Source organism: Equus asinus, chromosome 22 (assembly GCF_041296235.1).
Source record: "Equus asinus isolate D_3611 breed Donkey chromosome 22, EquAss-T2T_v2, whole genome shotgun sequence".
NCBI classification, from domain to species: domain Eukaryota; kingdom Metazoa; phylum Chordata; class Mammalia; order Perissodactyla; family Equidae; genus Equus; species Equus asinus.
Genome location: NC_091811.1, coordinates 12,967,621 through 12,994,982, shown reverse-complemented (window position 1 = coordinate 12,994,982; position 27,362 = coordinate 12,967,621). Strand labels below are relative to the sequence as shown.

Here is a 27,362-nt window from a genome sequence, read left to right as displayed (position 1 = left end):
GGGTGTAGGAGCATCCTGCCAGGGAAGTCCTGAGTCAAGGGGGTTTCTCAGTCCACACCCCGGGTCCTGACGATGAATCCCCTGAGGTAAGCAGACGAAATGGAAGAGGGACACTGGGGTACCCGTGACATACTGCCAACACGCCACGCCTTCTGTTTGTCAGGCAGGTTTTAAGAGATGCAAGGAAGGGTCATTTAGGGGTCAGTGCTCCAGGCCGGGGCTCCTCCTCTGCCTCAGTCCTGGCTTCCTTGTCTTCGGATCAGATACTGGCCAACTCTTGGAATATCAATTTCTCCAGCTACTTCGTCCTGACTCGTTAGTAAAGAGGCCTCTGAGCTCTTGAATACCAGTCTCTTCCCTTTGCATTCCACCCCCCCCCCCCCCATATAGATAAGAGCAAGGAGCTCCAGAAGCCGAGCCTGGTGAGGTGGGGGTTCCTCCAGGGCTCCCCCCAGGGCACTACAGACAACCCGTCAACCAGCTCCAGCAGGCCCCCAGGTGCCCAGCCTGCGCAGCCTGGCATTTCGCTCCCCTAAATAGCCCTGGTCTGGGGTCACTGAGCCTCAGTGACCTCTGCGTGACCATGTGACAGTAGCTGTGTGTGGCTCAGGGCCCCTTTCTGGAGGACTGCCAGGCAGATGGGCCCCCTCTACACCCTTCCAATTACCCTCTTGGGAATAAATCCCTCTGACAAAGGGCAGGCTCAGTTTTCCCTCCTCCACAGGCAGGACAGGAGATGCTGCCCCATGTATCTCTGAAAGGAGACAGACCCAGCTTCCCAGGGGCCCTCTCTGCCCTCTGGGTCCTGCCCCTCTTTTCCCAAAGGGAAGGGGACACGCGGGAGAGAGACAGAGGAGGGGCCACAGCAGGGCAGGGGGAGCTGGGGGAGCTGGGGAAGGAAGACGGAGGTGCCTGTAACACGGCTTCCCTCCCTGGAGTTGGAGGCGATTAAGCCACAGGCGCCTTTTTCCACCGGAATGTGAGCATTTCAAGGGTGACGCTGCCCTCCAGGCCGGCCGCGAGCGCGCTGGTGTGTGTGCCTGTGTGCGCGCCTCCGCCTGCGTGCGCTACTGTCGCTGTCATCACAGATGTACCCCCAGCTGTCGCTCCACTGCTCCGTCTCTTTGCTCGCGCACACGCGCGCTCTCTCCTCCTTTCCCCTTTATCCCCTCTCCTATCTGTCTCCCTCTGTCCCTCCCTCTTTCCTTCTCAGTTTGTTATTGACCCAGCAGCCCCGTCCCCTGGCAGCGCGGCAGCGGCAGGCATTCCATCTCCCCCGTGCTGTATGCTGCATGCCAGCTCCCTGCTCCCAGTGGACCGGGGGTCTCAGTGCCCACTGCACTCTGCTTGGCAGTGCTGTCTGGATTGCTCCAGGAATCCCAGGAGGGGCTCACTGGACGGTTCAGAGCTACTTGATTTAAGGAGCTTGCGGTCAGGGCGAAGAAAGGTGAGTGCTGTGCACTGGAGGGAAGGAATGAAGGGCTAGTGAGGGTGCGGGGGGCTGGGCATGGGGACCGGGGGCTCATCTTTGCTGGATCTCTTTGCCCTGCACAGAGAGCTGCTGTTGTCTCCTGTGTGGGGGCAACTGCTGGGGCTGGGGAGGCGCTCAGGACTGGACATCTGAGCAGCCCAAAGACACAGGACACAGGAAACTCTGACCTCACAGTGTTGGGGACATGAACTGGGATTCTGCTGGGGAGGGGGTAGCTAGGGAAGGAAGCAGAGAGGAGGACAGTGCCAGTGCCAGATGACAGGCCTGGGTGGCATAGAAACCAGTCCCTGCAGCATGGGAGAGCCAGCCAAGAGCCCTGTGCCGTCTGCGTGCCCGGCTCAGCACAGACAGCCTGAGGAACTTGGGTGCTGCGGGAAAGCGGGTGCTGGTGACAGGGCTGGTACAGAGGATGGCTTGGGATGGAGGTGGCAGGCTGCAGGACTGTGCTGTCTGAGGCATGGGAGTAGACCTTGGGGTCCCAGCTTCTTTACAGGATGCCCTCAGCGTGGGGTTGCTGGTCTTCAGGTGGCTGTCCTTGGACAAGTGTGCAGAGGAGCCTTCCCAGCTGGACATGGGTCCATGCAGCCTGGGGCGAAGCTCCCTGGTGGGGGCGTGGCTGGGAGCGGCCCAGAGAGAAGAGCCTTGCAGCTCTTCCTTGGCAAGCCTGAGGCCTGCTCCCAGCCCACTTGGGCTAGGGGTGGGGAGTGGGGGAACCAGGCTTGTGAGAACTCGCTCAGGGGGGTCCCCCAGCTACACACTGGTCCTCTATCTATAAATGAGTCAGGAAGCCTTGGTAGGGGTTGTGGACTCAGGTTAAGGGGAGCAGGTGGGATGCAGCCAGGTCATGCCTACCTGGCTTCCTGACCTAGTGGGGCATGGACACCCCAAGCTGGAGCAGGACAGTTGCTCTTAGCAGCCCCGAGGCCCATTCTGACAATGCTGGAGAGAGGGCAGTGTGACCAGGAGCCCGACCTCCCAGCTCAGTTCCATTCGGCTGCTCTGTCTTCTCCCTAAGCTGAGCTGTCCTTGTTTCCAGGGGTGGTTGGTGGTGAGGCTGGCACCTGGCTGTCAGGATGTGTTGGGCATCGCCTTGGTGTAACTCAGATTGACACCCGGCAGCTTAGATAACTACATCAGCTGGGGGAGGGGAGGGGAGCTGAGCACGTGGAGATGGGCGGGGGAAGTCCAGCCTGGAGGGAAACCCACAGCAGCTTCCCACCCCACCTTCCCACTGGCACAGGCTCTGGCACTGCCAAAAAAGGGAGACCAGGAAAGCCAGCCCGGGGGTGGCAGGAGGAGGAGGGAGATTTCTTAAGCTACCGCTCTGGTTTCTTCAGGGTTTGGCTGGAAGCCGTGTCTGGGGCCCAGGATGAGCAAACCCTGTCTCCATTTCCCAGGCACCGAAGCTGAGGGGCCATGTCAGGGTCGCTTTGGGTGGAGTGGGCAGCTCAGGGAGGCAGCAGGGGTGGGGTTTTATGTAAGGGTTGGGTGTCTGAGCAGCTCCGGGGCCAGGAGGGGAGGAAGGAGTTCTGGCAGAGGCAGTTCCCCACCTCCTTTGCCCAGAACAGGCCTCCTCGCCCCCACCTGCCTGGGCCGCCACCCTGAGCTCAGATCCTCGGCCTCAGTGAGCAGGCTTAGCTCGTTCACATCGGAGGGAGAGCGGCTCCTGGGAGGAGTGACGCAGGGGGCTTCTCTGTGCCACTTCCCGGAGGGTCTCTTTGGGATTGGGAATATTTGACAAGGAAATGGGAGTGCAGGAGGCTGGGGGTGAGAATGGGGCATGCGTTTAAAAAAGAAGCAGGAGGGTTTGTCTGTTCCAAGTACAAATATAGAGGTTTGGAAAGCCGGCTTCCGTGCTGCCTGGGCAGTGTGTGTCATGGGGGGACGGGCAGGGAAGAGATGGAGAATGTTTCCTGGAAGGCCTGGATGGCCAGGCCGGTGGCAGCAGGGGGAGAGCCCAGCCTAGACAGCTATGCCAGTCCCCCACAGTCCCCACCACATGGAGCTCGGCTGGGCTGCCCCCTGTCCAGGTCCCTCTCCCCACTGCTGGGGGGTAGGACACTGTCCTTGCAGCCCCAAGAAGTGGCCCCAATCCTGGCCCTGCCTCTCTGCAGCCTGTGGCCTTTGCCTCTCTGCAGAGTGGAGAGGGTGCGGGGGAGCCTGGGGAGGCCCTTTTTGCTTCGAAGTCCTGTGAGTCTCTGATGCTGAGGGGTGCAGAGGCCTGGTCTTGAGTCAGGGACACTGGACTAAAGGGAGATACCAGGGCAGGGTGTGCACGGCAGGGCCAGCATGGTGTCCCAGGGGTCAGGCACCCCCAGGTCAAGGCACAATGGGCTTCAACTGGCTGTGAGGCTTGGACACATGAGTTGGGGCATGGACATGACAGAGAAGTGTCAGAGGAAGGGCGCGGAATCAGGCCCGTGGTGGGTCTGTTGGAGGTTTCTAGCTGGAAACCGAGCGATCCAGCTTGGAGGGTGAGCCTCCATTTGTAGGAGGAACGGAAGGGGCAGAAGGGCTCCAGGCCACCCTGACCTGAGGGCTTGCAGGGAATGAGAGCCTGGCAGACTGCTCCTCGCCCTGGGGCTGAGGGAGGCTCTCCCCCAGGGGAGCAGCTCCCATCCCCTGGGTCTCTGTCGTGCCCACTCAGCTCAGCAGGAGCACACGGAGCCTTCTGCTCCTATCGCTGCCTCCTGTTCCATCACTACCTCCCACCCCCGGCTTCCCCGGAGCTCGCATCCCACCCTCCTCACCTTAGCACCCAGCTGCCACCAGAAGGGTTTCTAGAAAGCCCTTTTCACTCCCCTGATAAGATCTTGGCCTCCTGGGACCTTCTCGCACTGCATCTGTGATATTACTGGAAAGAGGGGTGCTTGGGAGGGGAGACCTGGCTTGTTTCTTCATCAGTAGGAGGGGGATAAGGACACCTGTCTTCTCAGATCCAGCGAGATAATGGCTGAGGAAATGCTGCATTAACTGTGAAGGGATGTGCAAAGGAAAGGTTGCATCTCTCTTTTTGACAGACCTAGAAGCCTACAAAGGCAGCTGAGTTAGTAGCTTTGTCTCCAGACCACTTGGGTCCAAAGCTGCATTCTTCCATGGCCTGACCTGAGGCAAGTTACTTAATTTCCTGTGCCTCAGTTTCCTCCATCTGCAAAATGGTGTTAATAATAATACTAACCTCAGAGAGAGGTTATGAAGACTGAGAACATGGCACAGGTGTTTGTGGCTGTGATAACTGTTTCTCCGCTTAGAGCCTCCTGAAGGTGGTGCTGCTGTCAGTGTCCTCACCCTCTGCCCAGGTCCTGCCATCCCAGGTGGTGCCTGCCTCCAGAGACTGACCAGCAGGGCCTCCTGCAGGTCCAGGGTCTGCGGGAGAGAAGTGATCTTGCCCAGTGCTTCTCAGATGTGAATGTGTTATATGAATTGCCTGGGGATCTTGTTAAAATGCAGATTCTGATTCAGTTCGCCTGGGCTGGGGCCCAGAGATTCCGCGTTTCTGAGAAGTTCCCAGATGAGGCCTGTGTTGCTGGTCCGTGGACCATAATTTGAGTAGCAAAGAGCTAGGGCACGGAGCCCTCTGTTTCTGGTTGTTGGGGGGGCTCCTCACCTGACTGCTGTTAGCCCCTCAGCCCCATCCTCCAATCCTGATTCTCTCAGCAGCCAGTGAAGGAGGCCCAGGGACCCTGTTGGGGCCCACCCCTTTTCTCCCTGTCCCTGTCCCTCGGCCTGGGACAAAAAGCCCCATGAAGACTGGGAGCAGGGCCAGCATCCAGAGCCATGAGGCTGTGGGACTTGGAGACAGGAGATCTTTCTGTCAGGAGCCCCCCAACACTTTTTTGTCCCCTATTCTCGACCCTGGGTGGGGACATCCCTCCCAGACGGTGTTAATTTATTCCAACAGCCAGCCAGTGCCTGCTGCTGCAGTTGCTCTCCCAGCTTCCTAATGTAGGTCACCCGCTCTCCTAATGAAGCTGGACGCTTCTGGGGGCATGAAGGGGGCTTCTGGTTGGAGGTGGGCTGGTGGGCAGAGGGCCAAGGAGCTAGGACGTGGTGGGCTCGAACCCCACATCCCCATAAGGGTGCCCAAGGAGGCAGGGTCAGGTCCCCAGGGGGCACAGGCTACATTCCCATGGGTGTGCAGGGCGTTGTTGTCATTGTATGCCTCCAGAGATACCAGGGCCAATAATGTCCTGCCACCAAGGCAAGATGATGCCTTTGGGTTTGCATCATGGCGACTTGCCTGATCTGTTTTGTTCAAGTGACATGGTTCAAGGCTGGGAAGGGGCATCAGGACCCACACTCAAGGCCATTTTCCCCACTGACTGGTGCTTGTGATCAACCCCTGGGATCACTACATAGGGGTGACACTGAGGCTGGGGAAGGTTGGTGGGGTGGAAAAGAGGAGCCTACTTGAAAGAGAGGAGGAGGCTCGGGTGGAAATAGGGCCTGGGCTTGGGGGCAAGGGATTCTCTGCCACCTGCCTCCCGATAGGAAGCTAGAAAGAAGAGGAGCGGAAGCCAGGATTCGGCCTCCAGGCCCAGGACGAGTCTGAGTATAGAAAAATGTCCTGGGTTAGGGACTGCTCTGTAGGGTTTTCTCCAGACCTTCCTTCTAGGCTGGAGTGTCCCCATGCATCTGTCTCCTGGGGGCATTGGGACCTGCCGGGCATGTCACTCTGCTGCCTGAGCGTTGGCATCTGAGGAGGAGTGCTGGAGGGCTGTCGGCAGGGCGTGCGTGTGCGCACACATGTGTGCGTGTGTGTGTAAGCACGTGCCTAGCTGCATGCTCTCTGTCGGGGTGTGTTTGCACCACGTGCTGTTTTGGGAGCTCCAAGCACGTGTCTGGGAGCCTGTTTGTGCACCTTGCTCTGTGCACACATAAATGTCTCCCCACAGGTGCCATTGCTGGGTGACAGTCACCAGGGAGTGGATGAGCAGCTGGCTCAGAAGACTGCAACCCCTTCCCTGACCTTCCGTGTGACCCTGGCAAGTTGGTCTTTGTCTCTGTGCCTTGGGTAGCTGCTGACCTGCCTAAATCTGTGTGAGTGCTGTGAGTTCTGACGTGAGGGCTCCTGCTGGAGTAAGAGACTGTTCTGAGAGTCCGGGCCGAAGGGATACAGGGAGGGTGAACACCGTCCTCTGTGGTGGAGGTCTGTGACGGCTGCGTGTGTGTGCATGCCCCACAATGAGCATCACGTGAAGGTGCCCAGGCCTGGCTCGGGCTCAGGAATGCTGCCGTGTGCTCAGGAACAGAGAAAAGACCCATGTGTGAGGTCAGCGGGACCAGGAGAGAGATGTTACATAGGCCTGCTGTAAGCTGCGGGCACTCCCACGGAGGAAGAAACTGAGGTTTCCTCCTGTCTTTCACGGCTGCCGTCCAGCCTGGGCAGTCACCTGCATTAGCTTCTAAGGCGGCGTGTACTAAATACAGCAAATGTCAACTCTCTGCCCTTAACTAGATTGATCCTCAGAAATTCCACCCACTAAGTACTATGGTTCTCACTTTTATAGATAAGAAAACTGAGGCCCAGAGAGTTTACGTGGTTTGTTTAAGGTTGCACAGCTAGGGAGTGGTAAGACAGCATTTTGAACCCAGAGTCCTTCCCGACAGACTGGGCATCTGAGGCAGGAGCCTGCTGGGGCCTGGCCCTGGGTCACAGCTGGAGAGTGACCCTGACTGCTCTGAGGGTCTCCTCCACGCCTTGGCCCAGGGCCTCAGGCACCACCCAGAAGGCAGTGTGGGGACCAGGCTGCTCCCCATACCCCAAGTCTGTGCCCCCTTCTGCGGCTCTTTCTGCCAGTCCCTACGAGGCCTTCACAACCTGGAGCCATCCGGAGGAGGAGCAGGGAGAGGAAAGAGAAAGCCAAGAGCAACAGACAGCGCCCTCCCTCCTGAGCAGGCTGCCCTTGCCGGGAGCACAGTGGAAGGTCCCTGGGGGCTGCTGTGTTCTAACTGGGCTCTGTGCCCCTGCTGTAACCAAGGGTGGGGGGAGAGGGAGGCAACGAGAGACACCAAGAGCTGCAGCAGGACCCCAAATGCCTGAGGGAGCCCCACTTCACAGAGGCTGAGATTTCAGAGCTGAACACACTAGCTTTCCAGCAGCTCCTTCCACCTCCTCAGCTGTCTGCTCAGCTCTGCCACCAGCTCTTCAGGCTCCCAGACTTAAACAGGCCTGGGGTGGTGGGGGGTGCTGGGGGGAGAGGGCAACCAAGAATCACCCAGGGACGAATGTGGCAACCAAGGAAGGTCGGACTCTGGGAGCCAGCCTGGAGCAGGGGGCTGATGGCTACCGTGCCCTCTGGGAGCTGGAGGGGCTGCGCCATCGTCAGTTTCCCCCAACCCCCCATCCCATTCCCTGCCTTGTCCTGTGCCAGCTGCAGTGGAAGCCATGACACTCCCCTTTCCTACCCCTCCGGTGGGGTAGGGCTGCGACAGGAGAGGCTGTGGCTTCTGTCTAAGGGCCCTTGGCCATATCTGGAAGGAACTGGAACCAGAGGAGGGCCCGTGTCCACTTACGAGTCATTGGGTGGGGCAGGGCAGGTCCTCAAGACCCTAGAAAGGACGAGGCCCCCCTCTGAGCCCGCTAGAAGAGCAAGCTGCTCTCTGCACCCCCGGCCTGCTTGCAGCCCTCCTGCTCCGCACTCACCCTCTCCTCCGTGTCCCTGTCTCCTGCGTGGGCAGCTGCTGCAGCATGAACCCCTTGAGCTGATGAGTCTTATAAACCGGAGGGCCGAAGTCGGAGCCTTGCAACTCACCTCTCAGGAGAAGGTGGAGGGGAAGCAGGGAGCCACCCAGCAGCGAGAGCGGGGCCTGGGCCTCGCACCCCACTGGCCAGCGGACTCTGCGGAGGGCCTGGTCTCTGCCGCCTCGGGGGCCATGGTAAGAGCAGCAGTGGGACTGGGGGACAGTGTTGCTGTGGCCTCAGTGCTGATAGGAGACGCATTGTCAATTTCCCCTCCTGTGACGTGGGGGAAGCCCAGACACAGAGGAGCCATATCGCTCCAAAAACGTCTTAGAGATCAACACAACAGGGAGGCAACAAGAGGAGGTGGGGGAGGGGGTGGAGCGGGGTGGAGAGGGGCACTGGAGAGGCCGTGGCAGCAATTCCTGCATCCACAGCCCAGAGCTCAGCACTGTGCCCCAGGCCAGGGGCTCCTCTACACCACCCCAGGCCCCGCAGGAAGTTGAGGGTTTCCTGGCTTCTCTGTCGCCTCATTTCTCTTCTCCCCCCACACCCAGGGAATCATAGCTGAGAACAGAAGAGGAAATGCTGAGGAGTGTAAAGAGACACCAGGGCCCTCTCCCTAACCCCTGGGCTGGAACAGGGCCTCGAATGCCTGCTTCCGCTCAGCGCGCATGCTGTCTCTCTCCCTCGCTCTCTCTCAGGACTGACAGGTAGCACATACCAAGGGGCTCCTCTCTCCCGAGAGGTGCAGGCCGTGAGAGCCGTGGCATTCACCATGCTGGCCCCGGGCAGTGGCCCCGAGCAGAGGACCAGGCTGGCCGTGCAGTGGAGGCACATCTCCTGTGAGTACAGCGGATGGGGGTCAGGGCGGTGGGGAGGGCACAGCGTGAGCGACGCCTCCGGGTCTGCGGGAAGGCCTAAGACAGAGCTGCCCGGGATGCCTAAGGCCTGGTTCTGGGAAACCAGGGCTTACCCGCTATAGTCCTGCCCACGGGACTGGCACCTGTGGCAGCTGCTGAGAGCTTTAGTGGTTAGATCGGGAGCTGGAGGCCATGGCAGGCGGTTGTGTCTCCCTAGGTAGGGCTGTTCTTGTCCCTAGGAGGTTAGCCCCCACCCCCAGCAGTCCCAGCTCCTGCAAGCCCTGTTGCTCAAAATCCCCTCTTGTCTCACCTCGACCTTCGGCAAGGTGAACCTGAGACCTCCTTATGCACAGTCTTCCCAAATCTGAAATGGAGGGAACTGGTGTGCCCTTGGGATGCGGTGCTGGAAGCGACCTTAGGGATTCGGTCCAACTCCTTCTTCTGCATATGGGGAAACTGAGCCCTCTGTTTCCTGTAAGGAAACCTATAAGTTGCTAGGGTGAAAGAAGCCCTGAGAATTTTCTTTATATGAGATAAAGGGATGAGGTCAGTAAGGACTGGTTTGCCCAAGGCTACACGGTAAGAGTAAGAAATGGTCCAGAGGGACATGATTCTGCCTGACTTCTCCCTGCCACAGTCAGCTCTGTGAGACAGCTGCCCCACAACATAAGCAGCCTGAATTATTCACCACATGAGAGTGGCTGATCCCAGAGCAACTCAGATCCCCTTTCAACCTCATTCTAGAATCACTCAACACCTCGCAATACAGGATGATGTTTTCTTGTCACTAGAGCTTTGATGCCACCCTGAATTTCTCGGGGGTGGGGGCACTGGCTTCCAGCTATGTTGTCCCTTTTGCAGGATTCTGGATGGGTTGAATTTTCTTCCAGGCAAAGTGAAGTCTGAAGAATGTTGATTTTTAAGTGGCGTGGCGGGGGTAGTGGGGCAGGCTGACCTGGCAACAGACGGGCTCAGAGGGTGAGAGAGTGAGGGACAGCAGCGGCCACCCCACGTGGTCAGGAATGGCCTCCAATTGGCTTCCATGGCCATGCCTGTGCTCATTTCCCCTTGAGAACAAAGAGGCCCAGGTGTCAGCCTTGCAGTGTGTCTCAGCTGTCATCGATCCTCCAGACAGAGGAGGGGTACAGTGCCATCCTGTCCCTTCAGGCTCTGTCCTTTGGGACACCAGACAACCAGACACCGATCAGACAGAGACTCAAGACTATCCCATCCGGGCACCAGGTGGGAGTGGCTGCTGCCTCTCCGGGTGGGGCCAACGGGGCCATGAGCTGGGTCTGAACTTCCCCAATACTCCTCCAGCTGGGTCTTTCCTCTGGGCTTGGGGGCGTTGAACTATTTTGAGCTCATCCCTTTTCCCTTTCACAGTGAGCAGACTTCTCTGATACTCAGCAGGACAGTAAAGGGGGGTTTTGAGGTCACTCTGAGAAAGGGCCCCTGGACAATGAAATGAGCTGCTCTGTCATGATTGTTCTGAGGGCTGCTACCCCCAGCCCCTCCACAGGCTGGGCCCTGTGCTTGCTACTTAGAGGGGTCCTGGGCAGAGGGTCCTGGAAAGGAATGCTGTTAACGGATCCATCCTGCAGCCACGCCTAGCAACAGGAGCCCCGGCTAAGGGCATGGATGGCTTTAGAATTAGAACAAATATGGAACTTGTCTTGGGCCCCGTGATTTGCAGTGGCTCGTGCCCAGGTATTCTCCAACATGGAAGTGGAATTGTGCATCTTATCCTCATCATTTCCACAGTGGTCTCTGGAGGGGGACCCCAAGGGGGCCTGGGCTCCCAGTCCTCACACTAAGTTACTGGCCCCATCTTGGAGATCTGACGTGAGGTTCATACAGCTCTGACAGTGCTCAGGAGGTCACAGGAGGCAGGGGTAGGTGTGCCTCTCTGTGCTCTCCCCCCGTCATGCATGGCACGTCTCAGCCTGACGCAGCTCCAGGCCGAGGGTCGGGGTGAGAGGGGAAGGAAGCAGCAGCATGGCCATTTTCTTTTGGAAAGAGACTTTCTCCTGGCAGTGACACTGGGAGAGGAACACGGGAGCAGGTTTCTCTGACATCCTTACATCCTTTATTTTGTTAACACCTCTGGTGTCAGTGGGGCCCAAGCTCCCATAGGAGATGAACTGTGGGAGGCCCCACGAGCTGAGGCATCTTTGTGGACCAGCACTGCTTGTCCTCTGGACTCAGGCCTGCCATTCTGTAGGATCATACTCCACTAAAGTGATTTCTTTGTCAGAGGTGCTGAGAGGCAAGGAGCCCTGCTGACCGTGTGTGATGTCAATATAGAAGCGTTTCAGGTTAATTATCTTCTTATGTGGTCAGTAAATGTTTGTGCATTGATTGTGGCTTGAGCCAAAGGAGATAAAGCCAAGAGGCCATTATGGCATGAACTAGAAAGGTGGGGATAGAAGCGGGAGGTGGTTACCCTCAGCCTGTTGCTTTCTTTCCACCTGTCTGCCCTCCTACCCCCATCCCTCCAGGGATCACCTGCTGGGTCACCCTGTATGCTGTGGAGGCCCTCCCTGCCTGCCCTTTCTCCTGTAAATGTGACAGCCGCAGCCTGGAGGTAGATTGTAGTGGGCTAGGCCTCACCATGGTGCCCCCGGACTTGCCTGCTGCCACCCGAACCCTCTTGCTCTTGAACAACAAGCTGAGTGTCCTGCCAAGCTGGGCGTTCGCTAATCTATCCAGCCTGCAGCGGCTGGACCTATCCAACAACTTCCTGGACCAGCTCCCCAGCTCCATTTTCGGGGACCTGACAAATCTGACGGAGCTGCAGCTGCGCAATAACAGCATCAGGACCCTGGACAGGGACCTGCTGCAGCACTGCCCCCGGCTCCGCCACCTGGACCTGTCCATCAACGGCCTGGCCCAGCTGCCCCCTGGCCTCTTCGATGGGCTCCCGGCGCTGCGCTCCTTATCACTTCGCTCCAACCGCCTGCAGAACCTGGACCGGCTGACATTTGAACCCCTAGTGAGCCTGCAGCTGCTGCAGGTTGGGGACAACCCCTGGGAGTGTGACTGTAGCCTGCGTGATTTCAAGCACTGGATGGAGTGGTTCTCCTACCGAGGTGAGCACAGCCAGCCCTGCTTGGGTGTGAGGAATTGGGAGGACCATCTGGGCCCAACACATTTCCTAGAGGCTGGGCTCTGACTCCGGGCTGAGGTCGGGGGGAGAAGGCGGGCCCTACCTCTCCACCAGCTGGGCTGGAAGAATCCTGGCCTCGCCTCCAAACGATGGGGGTGGGGGGTGGGTAGGGGCGGCTCTCTCTCCTCCCCACTGCTCTCCTTTTGCCTCTTTGCGCCCTCCCTGTTCTCCGCCTCCTTTCTCGGCAGTTTTTCTCTCATACTGACTCACAGTAACTTCATCTCGCTTTTGTAGGTTTCATGAGGGAACTTAGAGACACGGTATCATTTTTCTTTCCTTCCCACCAGGTATGCCTCTGGGCTGCCCTGGCACGGTAGAAGGAAGAAGAAACCCGCCCTTGCTCTTCGGAATCATACAGCGATCTTTTAAATATCCACTGTTTCAGGAGGGTAGAACAGAGTTTAAATCTACAGATAAAACAAAATTTTCATTTTGATGATGATCTCAATTCCCTCTTCCCAGAAGTTTTGTTATCAAAGCTTTTCATAAGCAGTCAAATAGCTTTGGTTTTACTCTCTGTCCCTTTCCCCTTTCATTAACCTGGGGGAAGTTCTACAACGACCTATGACGGGATTAAATGAAATGGATGGAAAAGGAGGGAAACGAAGTAAGCATAGTGGTTAAAAGGGCCAGATCTGGGTTTGACTCGTGGCTCTGCCAGTTACTAGCTGTGTGATCTTGAGAAAGTTGATTAGCCTCTCTGTGGCAGTGCCCTCATCTGTAAAATAGGGAGAACACTAATATCTACCTCATAGAATCATTATGAAGAGTAAATAGATCATACACGTAGAGTGTCTTGAGAAGTACTCAGCGTAAAGTAAGTCCTCAAACTTCTTCATTTATTTGTTCCTTTGCTAGTGGTAGTCATAATATTAAATGGACGTAATAAGACACAATTTGGTAGACGCTCAATGACTATTTGCTGAATGAATGAATCAGTGGGAACAGAATGCTAATGCTTTTCATCAGTCTTGCTCCTTTTGTTTCATATCCGGCCACAATCTCAATTATCTGGATGACATTCTCATGTGTTAGTTAATTAAAAATATTTTACAAACTATAAAGTCCCACAAAACAGTCACTATGATAATTTCTCCCAGTTTTTGAGTGGGGAAATACTAATACTTGTATAGTCTCCAGTTTACAAATATCTCTTCATGTACGTTATCTATTTTAACGCTTACAGCAGCTAACTGAGATAGTCCTTCTTATTTTACAGCCAAGAAAAGCAAGACTCATACACAATTAAATAAGTTAAATAATCTGCACAAGATGACACAGCCAGGATTCCGCCTCAGGTCTCTGGAGCAGGAAGATGGGGTTGCCCCATCTCAGCACCAGCTCCTGCCTCCACGAAGCGGCCCTGGACGCTCTGACTGGACGTTAGGTCACCTAGGCGGTCAGGGCACAGGGGCCTAGAGGCCAAGCGTCTTCAGACCAGACCAACGTGTTGTCCCTGAGGACTGTCCTTGCCCTTTTACACACTTATCAGGAACTAAATTCTCAGCACAAAAGGGCATAGAATGGAAATGTATATTTTCAGAACTTTCCAATAGTAGAGTTGTTTTCAACCTTGCACTCCTTCAAAAAGAAAAAAATCCTGGGATGTTTTCATCAGCATCTCAGGAAAAGAGTGATGTCTATTGTATGAGGAGACTTGCGGCAGCTGGGCCAGGAGGGGGAACTGGCAGAGACGGAGCGGCAGGAGCTGAGTGCACCCAGCAGGGGTCTATTGCCCGCATCTCGATTTTCACTGGAAGCGGACACAGGGCCAGTATCCGACTGTGACCCTCTAGGGGACGTCTAGGCAGCCTATTCTCCGTAGCACCCCCCCCGTGTTCTGCATCTACTTCCCCCCACGGTCGAGTCCACCTTCACCATGGCCGTGGTGAGCCTGTGCACCTTGCTGCCCACACCCCTCATCAGCACTGGCCCCCTCTCCTTTGCCCTCACGAGTCTTTAGGATTCCCTCCCAAGATGCCTCTATACTCAGAGATGCTGTGGTTGGGGTGCCGATGGGGCCACTGGATTGCTCTTAGAGAGGAAAAGAAAAACATTCTCGCCCAACCTCTTTCCTCCCTATTCCCAGGAGGTACTCTTAGGCAATCAAAAGGTCCTGCGTGGAGGAGTGGGGGCTGTGCAACAGATGTGACTTGTGTTCTTTTTGTGAGACGGAAGAACCCCGGAGGCGTGAGAGGCTGTGCTGAGAATGGTGCCCCGGGTTCACAGAGAGGGGGAGCAGGCAGACCGAGGGTCAAGGAGGGGGGCAGAGCCGTAGTCTGAGCAGGGCTCTTGGCTCTCTCTCTGCGCTGACAGCTCCTTCCCGAGCCTCCACCTATCAGCACTGTCTCCCTCGTGTGGCTCAGTTTGATTCTGGAGAGAGCAGGCTTGACTGAAATGGTTGTGTGCTTCTCTATAAAATGGCAATAATGACAATATCCATCTTATATGGCTTCTGCATGGATTAGGTGACGTGAGATATGCGCCTCACCTACCGGGGTACTTGGCTCAATAAATGCTAGTCTCCCTCCTCCCTTCCTCTCCCATCCATGTGATTCCAGGACTGTCTGCATTGCTGATAGAAACTAGACCTTCTGGGCCTTCTGTTTCAGAGACCTGGGGGTGGGGAGAGGGAGTCCAGGTTCTGGATGTGTGGTCAGCCCCTCCTTTTTTTCTCCCCTGGATACAGGGGGGCGCCTGGACCAGCTTGCCTGCACCCTACCCAAGGAGCTAAGGGGGAAGGACATGCGGGTCGTCCCCATGGAGATGTTCAACTACTGCTCCCAGTTGGAGGATGAGAATAGCTCAGCTGGGCTGGATATCCCTGGGCCACCCTGCACCAAGGCTAGCCCAGAACCTGCTAAGCCCAAGCCAGGGGCCGAGCCCGAGCCCGAGCCCAGCACAGCCTGCCCCCAGAAGCAGAGGTACCGGCCAGTGAGCGTGCGGCGGGCCATCGGCACGGTAATCATCGCAGGGGTCGTCTGCGGCATCGTCTGCATCATGATGGTGGTGGCTGCTGCCTATGGCTGCATCTACGCCTCTCTCATGGCCAAGTACCACCGGGAGCTCAAAAAGCGCCAGCCCCTGATGGGAGACCCAGAGGGAGAGCACGAAGACCAGAAGCAGATCTCTTCTGTGGCGTGAGAGCCCAGCCCCACCTGGCGCAGGTAGGAAGAGTGGGGAGAACACGACAGGGATCGCTTCCATTAGGGCTGGCCTGCCCCCTTCGCAGCCCCCACTTCCACCTTCCTCCCCAGCTCTGCAGCACACAAGCCACACAGTGTGGCTTACTCCATGGACTTCCAAGTCCCTGCAGAAGCCACACTGTGCTGAAGGTTCCCGCTGATGCTCGTCTTGGGGCCACCAAATCTTTGGCACACCTGGGGGATCTCCCTAAGCTCCTGGCCATAGGGCAGAAAGGATGTGTGTGCAAGCAGGGGCTTCTGCACTGAGCATTCCCCTGTTGCCTTCCTGCCCTGAGCGTAGTCCAGCTGGGGGACTCTCCCTGCCTCTTGCTCAACCCCACCTTGTCTGCATTTAGAGGGTGGGGAGGGAGTGATATGGCGGCCAGGGTCGATTTTGGTGACTCTCTTCTGAGCCAGGAAGATATTCTTAACCGCCCTTCAGTGTGACAGTTGTGTCCAGCTTTCACCTGCTGGTAGTAATGTGCAATCACACCAGCCAAGGTGTCCGGACCCAGCACTTAGAAACACAGCGCTGTGATTAGCACATACTGCCTGGGCTGAAGCCATTCTGTCCCCATATCTGCTACAGATCACACTGCTCCTGGAGTCACTAATCCACTCTCACAGACTCACAGCATCACCAGTGCAGTCACATTGATTGAAAATAATCACACCTCCCCCTGACACAGAGTCACATGGAGATAAGGGCATGGGAGCTGAGGAGCAGGGACGTGTGTCCCCTTGGATCACTAGCCCTCAGACCGCAGAGCCTTTCGCTGTGTACTGCAATCTTCTCAAGTCAACGGGAAGAAACCCAAACCCACAGCATAAAGGTTCCTTGGAGGTGCTCTGCAGTGGTGCTGCGGGATGCGCCTGCCCGTCACCATGGTAACCCTCTCACTCCTCCCCTGCTGGGTTTTCCAGGGACGCAGCCCGAGGCCTTGAAGCTGCAGCATGGGCGGATGGCAGCCTCCTGAGAACCCAGCCACCTACCACTGGGCGTTTCTTCCATGCTGCCTGAGGACATCGTCACTGCCAAGCCCCGTGGGGACAACCACCAGTTTCACTCCTATAACCTGCAACCCAAGAACCGTTGCTCTGTACCTCTCACCCCTCCATCTTCAGCATTTCCGGGCCTGTGACCCCGGGGCGGGGACTGGGTCATGCTCTGTGGTTGGTGGCATCTTGGGAATGCAGGTGGCCCTCACTGAAGCTCACTGCCTGCCAACATATCCCCAACAGACCCTGGGAACAGGGAAAGGATGCCGCATTCTGCTCCGAGCCTTCAGTAATGGGGGGCCCTTTCCCAAGGTTTTGTCTGCTCAGTCTGGCTTCCCAGGTTTTCTAATTGCACCTGGACTAGGGGCCAAACCAGACAGGGCCAGAGGTCCTGTGTGCTCTTTCCCTGTAACCTATACCAAAGGGACGGAGAGACCTGCGTGCAGGGCTGCACAAGGCGGCGGCTGAGAAGAGGGCTGAGCAAGCCTTCGGGGTCCCTAGTCTCCTTCTCTAGGGCTGCCCTCCTCGTGAGTCTGATCTCGGGTGACACGAAGTCTTCCTCCGCTGGACACGGGTTTTCCCGTGGCTTACAGAGGGTCAGGAGGCATCAGGCTGGTTTCTGGCTCTAAGTCAGGGGGCACAGGGGGCTTAGGAAGAGGCCACCAGAACACTGAGGCCAAGAGTCTGAGGGAAGGACAGAGCAGGACAGGGCAGGCCCAGCTCGCCTCGCAGCCCTCGACCCTTCCACCTCACAGAGGAGCACGTGGCTGAGGGCGTGAGGCGGGAGGGGGCAGACAGAGGGAGCCCCGGCACAGGCTGCTGAACCTGCCTCCCGAGGCGGGGCACAGTCTGCCTCTGTCGGCTTGCCGGCTGATACCAGACCCAGGGATTTCTTAAAGGGAATGGGGACGGGGTGGGTGTTGTCAATGGTGGTGTCTTCAGCCTGAGACAGAAGATTTTTAAAGGCAAAATTATATTTCTGGTTTGTTGTTTCAGAAGACCAATAAAGACTGTATTTTCCTATGTACTTCCTAGTTTCCTTGGGCGGGGAGGGGATGTGGGTGCTGGGAGAGTGGCTTCCTGCCACCTCGCCTCCCCAGTCAGCTGCTCGAAGTGCTGCCAGATGTCACCCCAATGCCCAGAGCTCCATAAGACAGACAAAGGACCTCCCTCCCGACACTTGCCGTGGGGCACCGCCGGGAGAGAAGAGGAGGGCCGAGTTCTGGATTCGCACGGTTCTGCAGCTGCAGCAGGCTCACCCACCTGCTGGCCTGACAGCACGGATACGCGAGCTTCAGGCTGGTGTCACGGGGAGCAGTGGGGCTCGTGGGGTGAAGAAGGGGAGCTGGAGCCCGTCACTGCTCCAGGCCTTGGGCGCTCGTCCCCCCTGACGGGAAAGAACCCACCCTGGCAGTCACGCACAGACGGGCCCGTGCGGGAGGAAGGCATGCGTTTGCCCAGAGGACCCCACTGTGCAATGGGAACTGCGGAGGGCTCCCTAAAAGCAGTCTGGGGAGCTCCTCTGCTGACCGGCTTTTATCAGCCTTGGTGAGGTTGGTGGGCTTTGCTGACAGGAAGGAGGAGCCCCGGTTAACCTATTACCATCGTGCACTTTCGAGATTGACCTTAGGAACAGGCAGATGACACTCGGCTTATGATCCTTCACAGGGCTCACGAGGTGAGGCATCAGAATTATGAACTGGAGGGCTGAGATGAGGGGACAGGAAAGGGGATGAGTGGCAGAGCAAGGCCTCTGGGGTTGTTTGTCCGTCCCATGCCCGAGGGACCCACCCCTAGGCCGAGACTGGCCTCTGACTGACCAGGTCTGGACTGATGGTTCATTAGTCTTCAGAGACCAAGGTGAAATTTTCTCCTTTCCTGGAGCCTTCCTTTGGATGACACTCTAGTGAGCCAGGAGCAAACCCCAGGGAGACCTGAGCCATCAGGGTCCCCATTCCTGGAGTTCAGCCGGACTCCCGGCAGAACTGGGCTGTTCTCCTTTCCTAGGTGGTGATAATTGTGGGGTGCTGCCCTCCTGTAGCCCCAAGAGTTCTAGCAGACCTGAGAGACCACTGTTCCCTGAGCCCACTGCGGGAGCAGAGGGCAGGCCTCACCAGCCTGGCGCAGGCCTGGGGCGCACACAGATATGTTATTCAAGTCACTGTGCCATGGGCAGGCACAGAGGTCTCATGGCCACGCCCATTTGCAGCGTAGGAACTCGAAGGAGCAGCCCTCAGGCAGCTCCAGAGAGCAGGCCCACCGCACGAAGGCCTTCATACAGGGGCACACGCGTACTGCAAGACATGTGCTAGAGAAACACACTTGCAGATTAGAAATCTTGCATAAACTGCTGATAAATCACCTGCTTAGGGACTAAGATGATCCTTCTCATTCATCTGTCCTTCCACAAGAACTCGTGGCAATAGATACACACCTGCCTGGCCCGGAGCTACCCCTTAGCTGGTCCGAGTGTCCTTCTCCCATCTTCTCCCCTTTGCTCAGTGCGCAGATCACATGTGCGGCCTGCCCACCAGACACTGTGCTCACCCAGTCCTGGAGCTCACATGCACACAGTGCCACCACTGTCCAAGGGAAGCTGCTCCCAGGACAGCAAACAAGCTGCCTACCCACCTTGAGCTACAAGCCCCTGCTGGCTCCGGATCAGGGAGGCTGAGCCGTAGGCCAAGGAGAGGAGATTACAAAAAGAGACCAAAAAAAAAAAAAATTGAAGTATGAAGTCTCCAGCGGCTCATCCTTTTCCTGTCACATGCATGTGCCCCGGAGCATCAGAGTGGTTGTCTGCAGTGAGTTAAACCAGAGGCACCAGGACACAGTTTCTATGGCAACCCCTCATGGCTCCAATTCAGCTCTGAGTTAAAAATGATATCAAACAATTGGAGAGTGCAGGAGAGCGCAGCCAGCAGCCTGACCCCCGGCCCCTTCTCTTTCCTAGACTTTCAGGGGCACAGATGCTGAGAAGGCCCACGTCATGGAGAGGGCAGGACAGGTACAGACTCAGCTGGGACCACAGAACAGTCTCTAGGAAGCAAAGCCTGGGGTCAAACTTTGGCCTAGATGTGGGTCTGGAATTAGCATGCCACGGGCTAGGGAACAAAGGCAGCGGGGAGGGCATGGGTCCCCTCCAGAGCTGCATCCTGAAGGCAGCAAGGAGGCCAGTGCTTCCTGACGAAGGCATCTAGCCGTTAGACAGAGTCCTTCTCTCCTACCTCTCATCCCAGGGTGGAAAAGAAGCCCGTGAGCCTGGCTCAGGATGGCCCTGTGCCCTCCTTGAGGCAGGAAGACAGAGTCGGACAGTCTCTGCCTGACTCCAGCCTGCTTCTTCCATCCCCTTCGCCCGGAAGTCAGCCAGGAGGGAGAAGGCACCCTGGGCCTGCCTGCCCTGCCCCACGCCAGCTGTAGGCGTCCTGCCCTGGCTGGGGGCCCCTGGGCGAGCAAGACAGGGGCTGATTCAAGGATCCACCACGGCTGATGCCTGATGCCCACCGGATCGCACAACTTTTCAGGACACAGCCGGGTCTAAGACCTGGAAGCTGAGACCAGGATGAGGAGCGCTTCACTGCACAGGCCTGACACCTCCCAGACAGTGAGACACATGCCAAGGACTTTCGTAGGCTCCAAGAAGGTACAAAGTCAGGGGCAGCTCGTGAGGGTCACGGGATGCTCTCGTCACATTTGAGGCAGATTGCAATACAGAGTAGTGAAGCTGGGCCTTAGAGAGAGGTGATCCGGGTTCAAAGTCTAGCCTCATCGATTATTAGCTGCAGGACTTTGGGCAAATAACTTTTCTGTGTCTCAGTTTCCTCATCTGTAAAATGGAGCCAAGAGTATTGGCGCCATCGGATCACCCAGAGAGCTAAATGGGAATGCACGCGGGAAGCAGTTCCCGAGGTGCCTGGCATGGACTGAACACACATACTGAGCTCTTACTTAGGGCCTGAGTCATAAGCTCAGTTCTCTCTTCACTGGGGCATGAGACCCATGGTGACGGAAGACGAAGGTAGCATGCAGAGGGGTGGAAAGGAGGTCTGGATTGTAGTCTCTGTCCTGTGTGACCTTGAGCAGAACTCTTAACCTCTCTGGGCTTCATTCACTCTCTTCATAAATTCTTTTAGGTCTAAGGTTTTAGGGTTTTATAAACACAGTGCCTTGGGAAGACTCCGTTCCTCCTCGGTCCCACATTTCACCTGGGAAAACTTACAGCTGGAGGACTGAGGCCCCTGCAGACCACAGGCAGGGCTCCTCCTGCTATTCCTGTGTGCATTCCTCCTGGCATTGACTCACTCCCGGGCTCAGCGACACAAAAGGCGGCCCCTACCTGCAGCGATGGCTGTCTTCTCGTCCACTGTCACGGCTACAGCTGTGCTCGCAGTTACTGCCACCGGCTCGCCTGGACTTTCTGAGGAAACAAAAGTTGCTGAGTCACTTTCTCAGCATCGGGGAGCGCGGTGGCTGGGGGAGGCCGAGAGGACCAGTGTAAGTGCCAGGGGAGGACGCCCCTTGGGTGGGTGGGCTTTGGGGACGTTGCCTCTGTGCTGTCAACTGCTGGTCTTGGCAGAGCGCCTCCCAAGTGTCAGGCGCTGCCCACCTTTCTGTGCAGCTCTGAACCTGCCAGATACAGACACCCAGGTCCCTGGACACCTGGACAACACAGTGCTGGCAGTGCCACCAGGACACTGTGAGTTTGCTCTTTGTCAAGGCAGCACATCTGTCTGCGGCTGCCAACCTTATGCTCAGGGACCTTGCTGTGACCCGTCCCACCCAGAAGACTTGTGTTTTGTCAAACGATCCTTTTGAGCAGAGAGGCTGCATTCCAGGACTTGGTGGTGGCTGACCCTGGGTTGTCCTTCATCCGTCACATGAGTCAGAGTGACACTGACAGCCCCTTCAGGAAGCCAGACACCAGGGCTGCATCAGGCACAGAAGGCTGGCTGGCGTCTGACACATCCAAGGCACACCATAAATCCTGATCATTGGTGGCCAACCCGACACAACCCACCATGACTTTTGCCTGCTGTCCAGCTGTTCACTGCCCTTCTGGGGCACTCTGCCAGGCTCCAGAAGGGCAAGGGGCTTGCTTGAGTTGCTTTTCCACCTCTTTTAGGAGAATCAGTCCCCTAGAGATGCAGAATTTGGACGGCAGTTTCAGCCCTACGTTCAAACAGAGCTTTCTGGCTCTGAGCTGGTGCAGGCTAGTATGTGACCTCGGGCTTCTTAATTTTCATCAGTCCATGGGCCTGGATTAGATTTCAAGGCACGCTTGTCTACAGGTAAAGTTCCATTACTACAATTGCAAGAAAGGGGCAAGATTTTATCAGCACTATCTTGTTAGAACTTTACATCGAATGTTGCTGGAATCAAACAGGTCATGAGAATCTCATGTGGAGATTACTACAGTGTCAGTTGTGATGGGACTTAAATTAACCACTGGTTTCCTGTATCCACTATTTAGCTAAGATTACCCATCACACCTCGCTGTAATCAAATATCTCACAGAAATCTAAATTAATCTGATTCTAGGAGAAAGGTTGTCCTTGACTCTAGGAATTTGCCACGATGAAGCTGCAAGGGACCACAACGGACACAGAAGTTGGCTTCCTGACCTTGCTTCTGGGAGCATCTAGAAGATACTGATGTGGCTGAGCCCCTGCAGTATTCTCCAGGCCCACGGGCTGCCTGCTGGGAGAAGTGCCATCGTACGTGTGCTCCAATGGACACAGGCTTGTAGGAAGCACCCAAGCGAAGGCCCTGATGACGCAGTTTCTGGGGACGTCAGGAATTTCAGCGCCTGGGTCACCTAGCAGCTACCTGGTGCAGCACTTGGGGTGGATGAGCACCCTTCCAAGTGCTGGGGTGGGGGCAGGGCCCAGGGGCTGGCCCAGGAAGGGGGGCTGTGAAAGCAGGAGTAACAGGCCTGAGCCACCTGGGCATTGGTGAGACTGCTCTGTGCTGGCGGGTTTTCAGGCACCGACTGCAAAAGACAGCATCGCGTGGGCAGAACTCAGCCCACCAGGCCCCAGGCAAAGGGCAAGAGTCAGCCTGGAGAGGCAGAGGGAAACCTCCACCCCTTGGAGCAGACTCCCGGCCTCCTCAGGGTCCCCCGACCCCGCCCTCATTAAAATGAAATTGTTATTTTCTTTCTTGGGGGAGAATGGGAGTGTGCAGAGGTGTCCACGTGTCTCTAAGCATATGCCTCAGCTAAGCCAGTAAGCGAGGGTGTGAACAGAGAGCCAGCTCCTGCCTCCCTACCCAGCCGTCCCCTGCTGGAGTTGCCAGCCTCCCTCTCTCTTTGTGGCTCAGTTCCCCACCCACCTGCCCTCCTACCTCACCGCCACAAAGAGCTCCCAAGCAGCCCACAGCCCCATCGCGGTAACGGGGAGGCAGGAAGGAGCCTGTCTCCGCGAGCAGGGGCAGGGACAGGGCCTCACCCCAGAGAACCTCCCCGCGATGCTGCAGGAGCCCCTCTGTGGGGAGCCCTTTGCACTATTATAGATGGTTCCCCAAAGGAAGAACCACCTTTCTGGCTCGGGGTGGGCAAGGTCGGCTGGCAAGGGCCCTTCACCCTGGCTTTGAGAACCTCCCTGGTGGGGTTTCGCTGGAATGACAGCACTTGCCTCTGCCCTCCCCTCCCTGCCCGACACTCAGTGCAGTAAAAACCCTGGACTTTGGTGGGCAGACCTTGGGTTTAGCCTGCCTCTGTGGCTCCCTAGCTGTGTGATCCTGGCCAGGCCACAGAACCTCTCTGACCCTCAGATTGCCCCCGTGTTAAGAAGAGGGGTAAGAAGAATACTTTTTTTTTTTTTATCGAGGACTCTGGTTTATAACATTATATAGATTTCAGCTGTGCATCATTATAATTCTACTTCTGTGTACACTACATTGTGTTTACCACCAAAAGCCTGGTTTCCATCCATCATCAGACAAATGACTCCCTTTACCCAAAGGGGTAAAGGTGCTTTCCCCTCACTCTCTTCCTCTCTGGTAACTACCAGTCTGTTCTCTGTATCTATGTGTGTTTGTGTATCTATCTTCCACATATGAGTGAAATCATATGGTATTTGTCTTTTTTTGTTTGACATTTTGCTTAGCATAATACCCTCAAGGTCCATCCAAGTTGTCGCAATTGGCAAGATTTCATCTTTTCTATGGCTGAGTAGTATTCCATTGTATATATGTACCACATCTTTATCTATTCGTCTGTTGATGGGCACTTGGGTTGCTTCCAAGTCTTGGCTATTGTAAACAATGCTGCGATGAACAAGAAGGCGTGTACATCTTTGTGAATTAGTGTTTTTGTGTCTTTTGATAAATACCCAGAAGTGGCATAGCTAAATCATGGTAGTTCTAGTCTTAATTTTCTGAGGACTCTCCATACTGTTTTCCATAGTGGCTGCACCAATTTACATTCCTCCCAGCAGTGTGTGAGGGTTCCCTTTCTCCACATCCTCTCTAACACTTGTTATTTCTTGTGTTTTTAGTAATAGCCATTCTGGAGGACATGAGGTGATAGCTCATTGTAGTTTTGATTTGCATTTCCCTAATAATTAGTAATGTTGAACATCTTTTCATGTACCTGTTGGCCATCTGAATATCTTCTTTGGAAAAATGTCTATTCAGATCCTCTGCCCGTTTTTTAATCAAGTTGTTTTTTTGTTGTTGTTGAGTTGTATGAATTCTTTATATTTTTTGGATAATAACCCCTTATTGGATATATGATTTTCAAACATCTTCTCTCAGTTGGAAGGTTGTCTTTTTGTTTTGTTGGTGGCTTCCTTTGCTGTGCAGAGGCTTTTAGTTTGATGCAGTCCCATTTGTTTATTTTCGCTTTTGCTTTCCTTGCCTGAGGAAACATATTCCAAAAGTTACTGGTAAGACTGATGTCAAAGAGTGTACTGCCGATATTTTCTTCTAGGAGTTTTATGGTTTCAGGTCTTACATTCAAGTTTTTAATTCATTTTGAGTTAATTTTTGTGTATGGTGTAAAATAGTGAGTCAACATCCATTTATGATGAAAACTCTCCATAAATTGGGTGTAGAAGGAAAGTACCTCAACATAATAAAGGCCATATTTGACAAACCCACAGCCAACATCATACTCAATGGGCAAAAACTGAAAGCCATCCCTCTAAGAACAGGAACAAGACAAGGATGCCCACTCTCACCACTCCTATTCAACATAACATTGGAAGTGCTAGCCAGAGCAATTAGGCAAGAAAAAGAAATAAAAGGGATCCAAATTGGAAAGGAAGAAGTAAAACTGTCTCTATTTGCAGATGACATGATTTTATGTATAGAAATCCCTAAAGAATCCACCAAAAAACTATTAGAAATAATAAATGAATACAGTAAAGTTGCAGGATACAAAATCAACATATAAAAATCAGTTGCATTTCTATACACTAACAACGAAGTGGCAGAAAGAGAAATCAAGAAAACAAGCCCATTTACAATCACAAAAAAAAGAATAAAATGCCTGGGAATAAATTTAACCAAGGGGATGAAAGACCTGTACACTAAAAGCTATAAGACATTACTGAAAGAAGTAGAAGACACAAAGGAGTGGAAAGATACTCCATGCTCATGGACTGGAAGAATTAACATATTTCAAATGTCCATATTACCTCAAGCAATATATGGATTCAGTGTAATCCCTATCAAAATCCCAATGACATTCAACCAACGAATCCTAAAATTTAGATGGAACAAAGAAAGACCCCGAATAGCTAAAGCAATCCTGAGAAAAAAGAACAAAGCTGGAGGCATCACACTCCCTGATTTCAAAATATCCTACGAAGCTACAGTAACCAATGGTACTTGCAGAGAAACAGACACACACACCAATGGAATAGAACTGAGAGCCCAGAGGTAAACCCACACATATATAGACAGCTAATTTTTTACAAATGAGCCAAGAACATACAATGGAGAAAGGGAATCTCTTCAATAAATGGTGTTGGGAAAACTGGACAGCCACGCACAAAAGAACGAAACATTTTCTTATGGGATTGTGCAGATTAAGTGAGTTATATGTGAAAAATGTTTTGTAAAGCATATTAGTGGTACATGGGGTGGAGGGAACAGGCGTGGGATGGAGAGCTGGGCTGAAGCACAAGGTGAAGAAGGCATCGAGAGGGCACAGAGGGGGACCCCGCCTTGCTGCCTGGAGCCCCAAGGAGGAGCCTCTGGGGCCTGGCCTCCCCAGCTGTCAGCTCAGGGCACTTCTCCATCAGGAAGCTTGAGGGCATTTTTGGTAGAAGTGGTGGCTGGAAGGGTTTTGGTGGAGGGACGTCTTGAAGGGGAAGTACAACTCTTCGTTCCAAGCTGACTCCCACCCGGCCCCTCTCATTTCAGATGCTTCCTCTCCTGCCTGCTCTCCCTCCTCACTGGCTTACTCCCACCTGGATGTGGATACTTTCTACGCCCTCTTGCGCCACTGTTCTGGGGTCAGGCTCCCCCAGAGGTGACCTGGTGGCAAGCTAGCTCTGCCCCAAACTCTTAGACCCCTGGACAAGTCCCTCAGCCTGTCTGGACTGCAGTCTCTTCAATTGTAAACCAAGAGGGTGATTTACCCTCCAAGATCCCTGTCTGTTCTAAACATTTTGCAGTTTCATTGGTGCTCTGTTAAAGTCACTTAATTTTTTTGCCGGGGGGGGTGTCCATTTTTCAGAGTTAGGCTGGGGGTTCGGAGTTAGGTGCCCGCAGCGCTGAAACCCTTCCTGATCTTTGGCCTAGTAGGGATTTGCTGGTGTGGTCCATGGGGCCCCATCCTGACTCCCTGCTCCTACCCTTTGAACCCTTGGTGGCTTGCCAGCCAGGAGGTGCCCCATTAGTACCAGGCATTCCCGAGGAGCAGGCCAGAAGCTCAGGGTGTGGCTCCCGGGGGACTCCAGGTGGCTGGAGACTGGGCTGCTTTCTCTGTTTGGGAAGAGCCGAGGTGAGGCAGTGGACTCTAAGGACAGCAGACCTCGAGGCTATAAAGTCTATCGCTTTCATCTGGATGGTTTAAGGGACTTTCAAAGACACTCTGATGTTTAGAAATAGAAGAATCTTAGAGATCAACTCTTCCAATATCCTCCTATTTGGAATTTGGGCTAGAATCCAGCTCTTCTTGATTTTTGGGTCAAATCTCTTTCCTTTGTTCCACGTCAGAATTTTAAATGCCAACCTTGACTGCTGGCTGGGGAATAAAATGATCTGCCCGATATTCAGGGTAGAGACCAGCCATGTGGAAAGGCATAAGCGAGCCTGCTCGAGGTGCTCATGTGTGCAGGAGGGAAGGGAGGAAGGGAGCCCAGGGCTCTGGATGGTCTGTCCCATAACTCATTCCTGTTCCCCACTGAGAGTACAGCGGGAGGCAGGTGCCCTGGTCCTGCCCAGCCCCAGGGCGCAGGGGTGGCTTACCTGGTCCCTCTGCAGAGCGGAGGTTGAAGACAAAGCTGCCAGGAGGCTGCTCAGCAGCCTGGCGGTACCACAGAGGGAAGCGGTCCATGGTGAACACGCTGGCCTCATCTTCAGGAGTCAGGAACTTCCTACAAGGAGAAAGGTTTGGTACTTCCCCTCAAATCTGGGAACACATTCATCTCTTTTTCTTTTTTACACAAGGTCGTCCTGCTGGGCCAAGAGAGCCATATTTCTCTGCTTTGGTAGAGTTGCAGATAGAAAATATTAGCCCCTAAACTGCTAGTGCCCCAGAAAATGATCTCCAGCCATTTTGCCTTTTCTAGACTCCAACGCTGCTGCAGCTGATGGCACATTAGTGGCTAGAAGAGGTATAGGGCCTATTGACGAAAGAATCCCCTCCATCTTCATGTAGACTCTTGCCTGTAGGGTGTATTTCTTTTGGATCTAGCCTGATTTCTTTTTGTCTGGCTCCTTGGGGTGACTGAGAGAGGAGACTGTAGTCACTGCACCAAGAGAGGGGCATAATACCCCCCCGGGGTGGTTACCTCAGAGG

General features: G+C 55.0%; 2 protein-coding genes across 5 annotated transcripts in view; one reads left to right on the top strand and one right to left on the bottom strand.

Moving 5' to 3' along the window:
- CACNA2D4 (calcium voltage-gated channel auxiliary subunit alpha2delta 4) overlaps positions 1 to 27,362 on the bottom strand; it is a 108,306-nt gene that overhangs the window by 24,214 nt on the left and 56,730 nt on the right. For both annotated transcript variants that reach the window (XM_014854156.3, XM_070494322.1), the window contains exons 25-26: positions 26,810 to 26,937; positions 20,727 to 20,807 (exon numbers count right to left, since the gene is read on the bottom strand). In XM_014854156.3, the coding sequence (XP_014709642.1) occupies positions 20,727 to 20,807; positions 26,810 to 26,937 (209 nt within the window). The remainder of the gene's footprint in view (positions 1 to 20,726; positions 20,808 to 26,809; positions 26,938 to 27,362) is intronic.
- LRTM2 (leucine rich repeats and transmembrane domains 2) lies at positions 109 to 20,700 on the top strand. 3 transcript variants are annotated; one of them, XM_070494323.1, is made up of 7 exons: positions 109 to 1,447; positions 6,388 to 6,477; positions 8,174 to 8,371; positions 8,879 to 9,019; positions 11,539 to 12,129; positions 14,896 to 15,373; positions 16,316 to 20,699. In XM_070494323.1, exons 4-6 carry the CDS (start codon positions 8,953 to 8,955, stop codon positions 15,348 to 15,350), a joined length of 1,113 nt encoding a protein of 370 aa, XP_070350424.1. In that variant the 5' UTR covers positions 109 to 1,447; positions 6,388 to 6,477; positions 8,174 to 8,371; positions 8,879 to 8,952; the 3' UTR covers positions 15,351 to 15,373; positions 16,316 to 20,699. The 3 variants fall into 3 exon arrangements, with proteins under 3 accessions (XP_070350424.1, XP_014709643.3, XP_070350425.1); XM_014854157.3 differs by having other exon boundaries at positions 1,360 to 1,447; positions 6,388 to 6,532; positions 16,316 to 17,412; XM_070494324.1 differs by lacking the exons at positions 109 to 1,447; positions 6,388 to 6,477; positions 8,174 to 8,371 and adding an exon at positions 10,802 to 10,932 and having other exon boundaries at positions 8,896 to 9,019; positions 16,316 to 20,700.

Bases quoted from the DNA above. Each gene is read 5' to 3' on its own strand.
- LRTM2 (XM_070494323.1), top strand. From the start codon at position 8,953: ATGCTGGCCCCGGGCAGTGGCCCCGAGCAGAGGACCAGGCTGGCCGTG. The intron at 9,020-11,538 runs GTGAGTACAGCG...CCATCCCTCCAG, and splicing joins GCAGTGGAGGCACATCTCCT to GGATCACCTGCTGGGTCACC. The intron at 12,130-14,895 runs GTGAGCACAGCC...CCCTGGATACAG, and splicing joins GGAGTGGTTCTCCTACCGAG to GGGGGCGCCTGGACCAGCTT.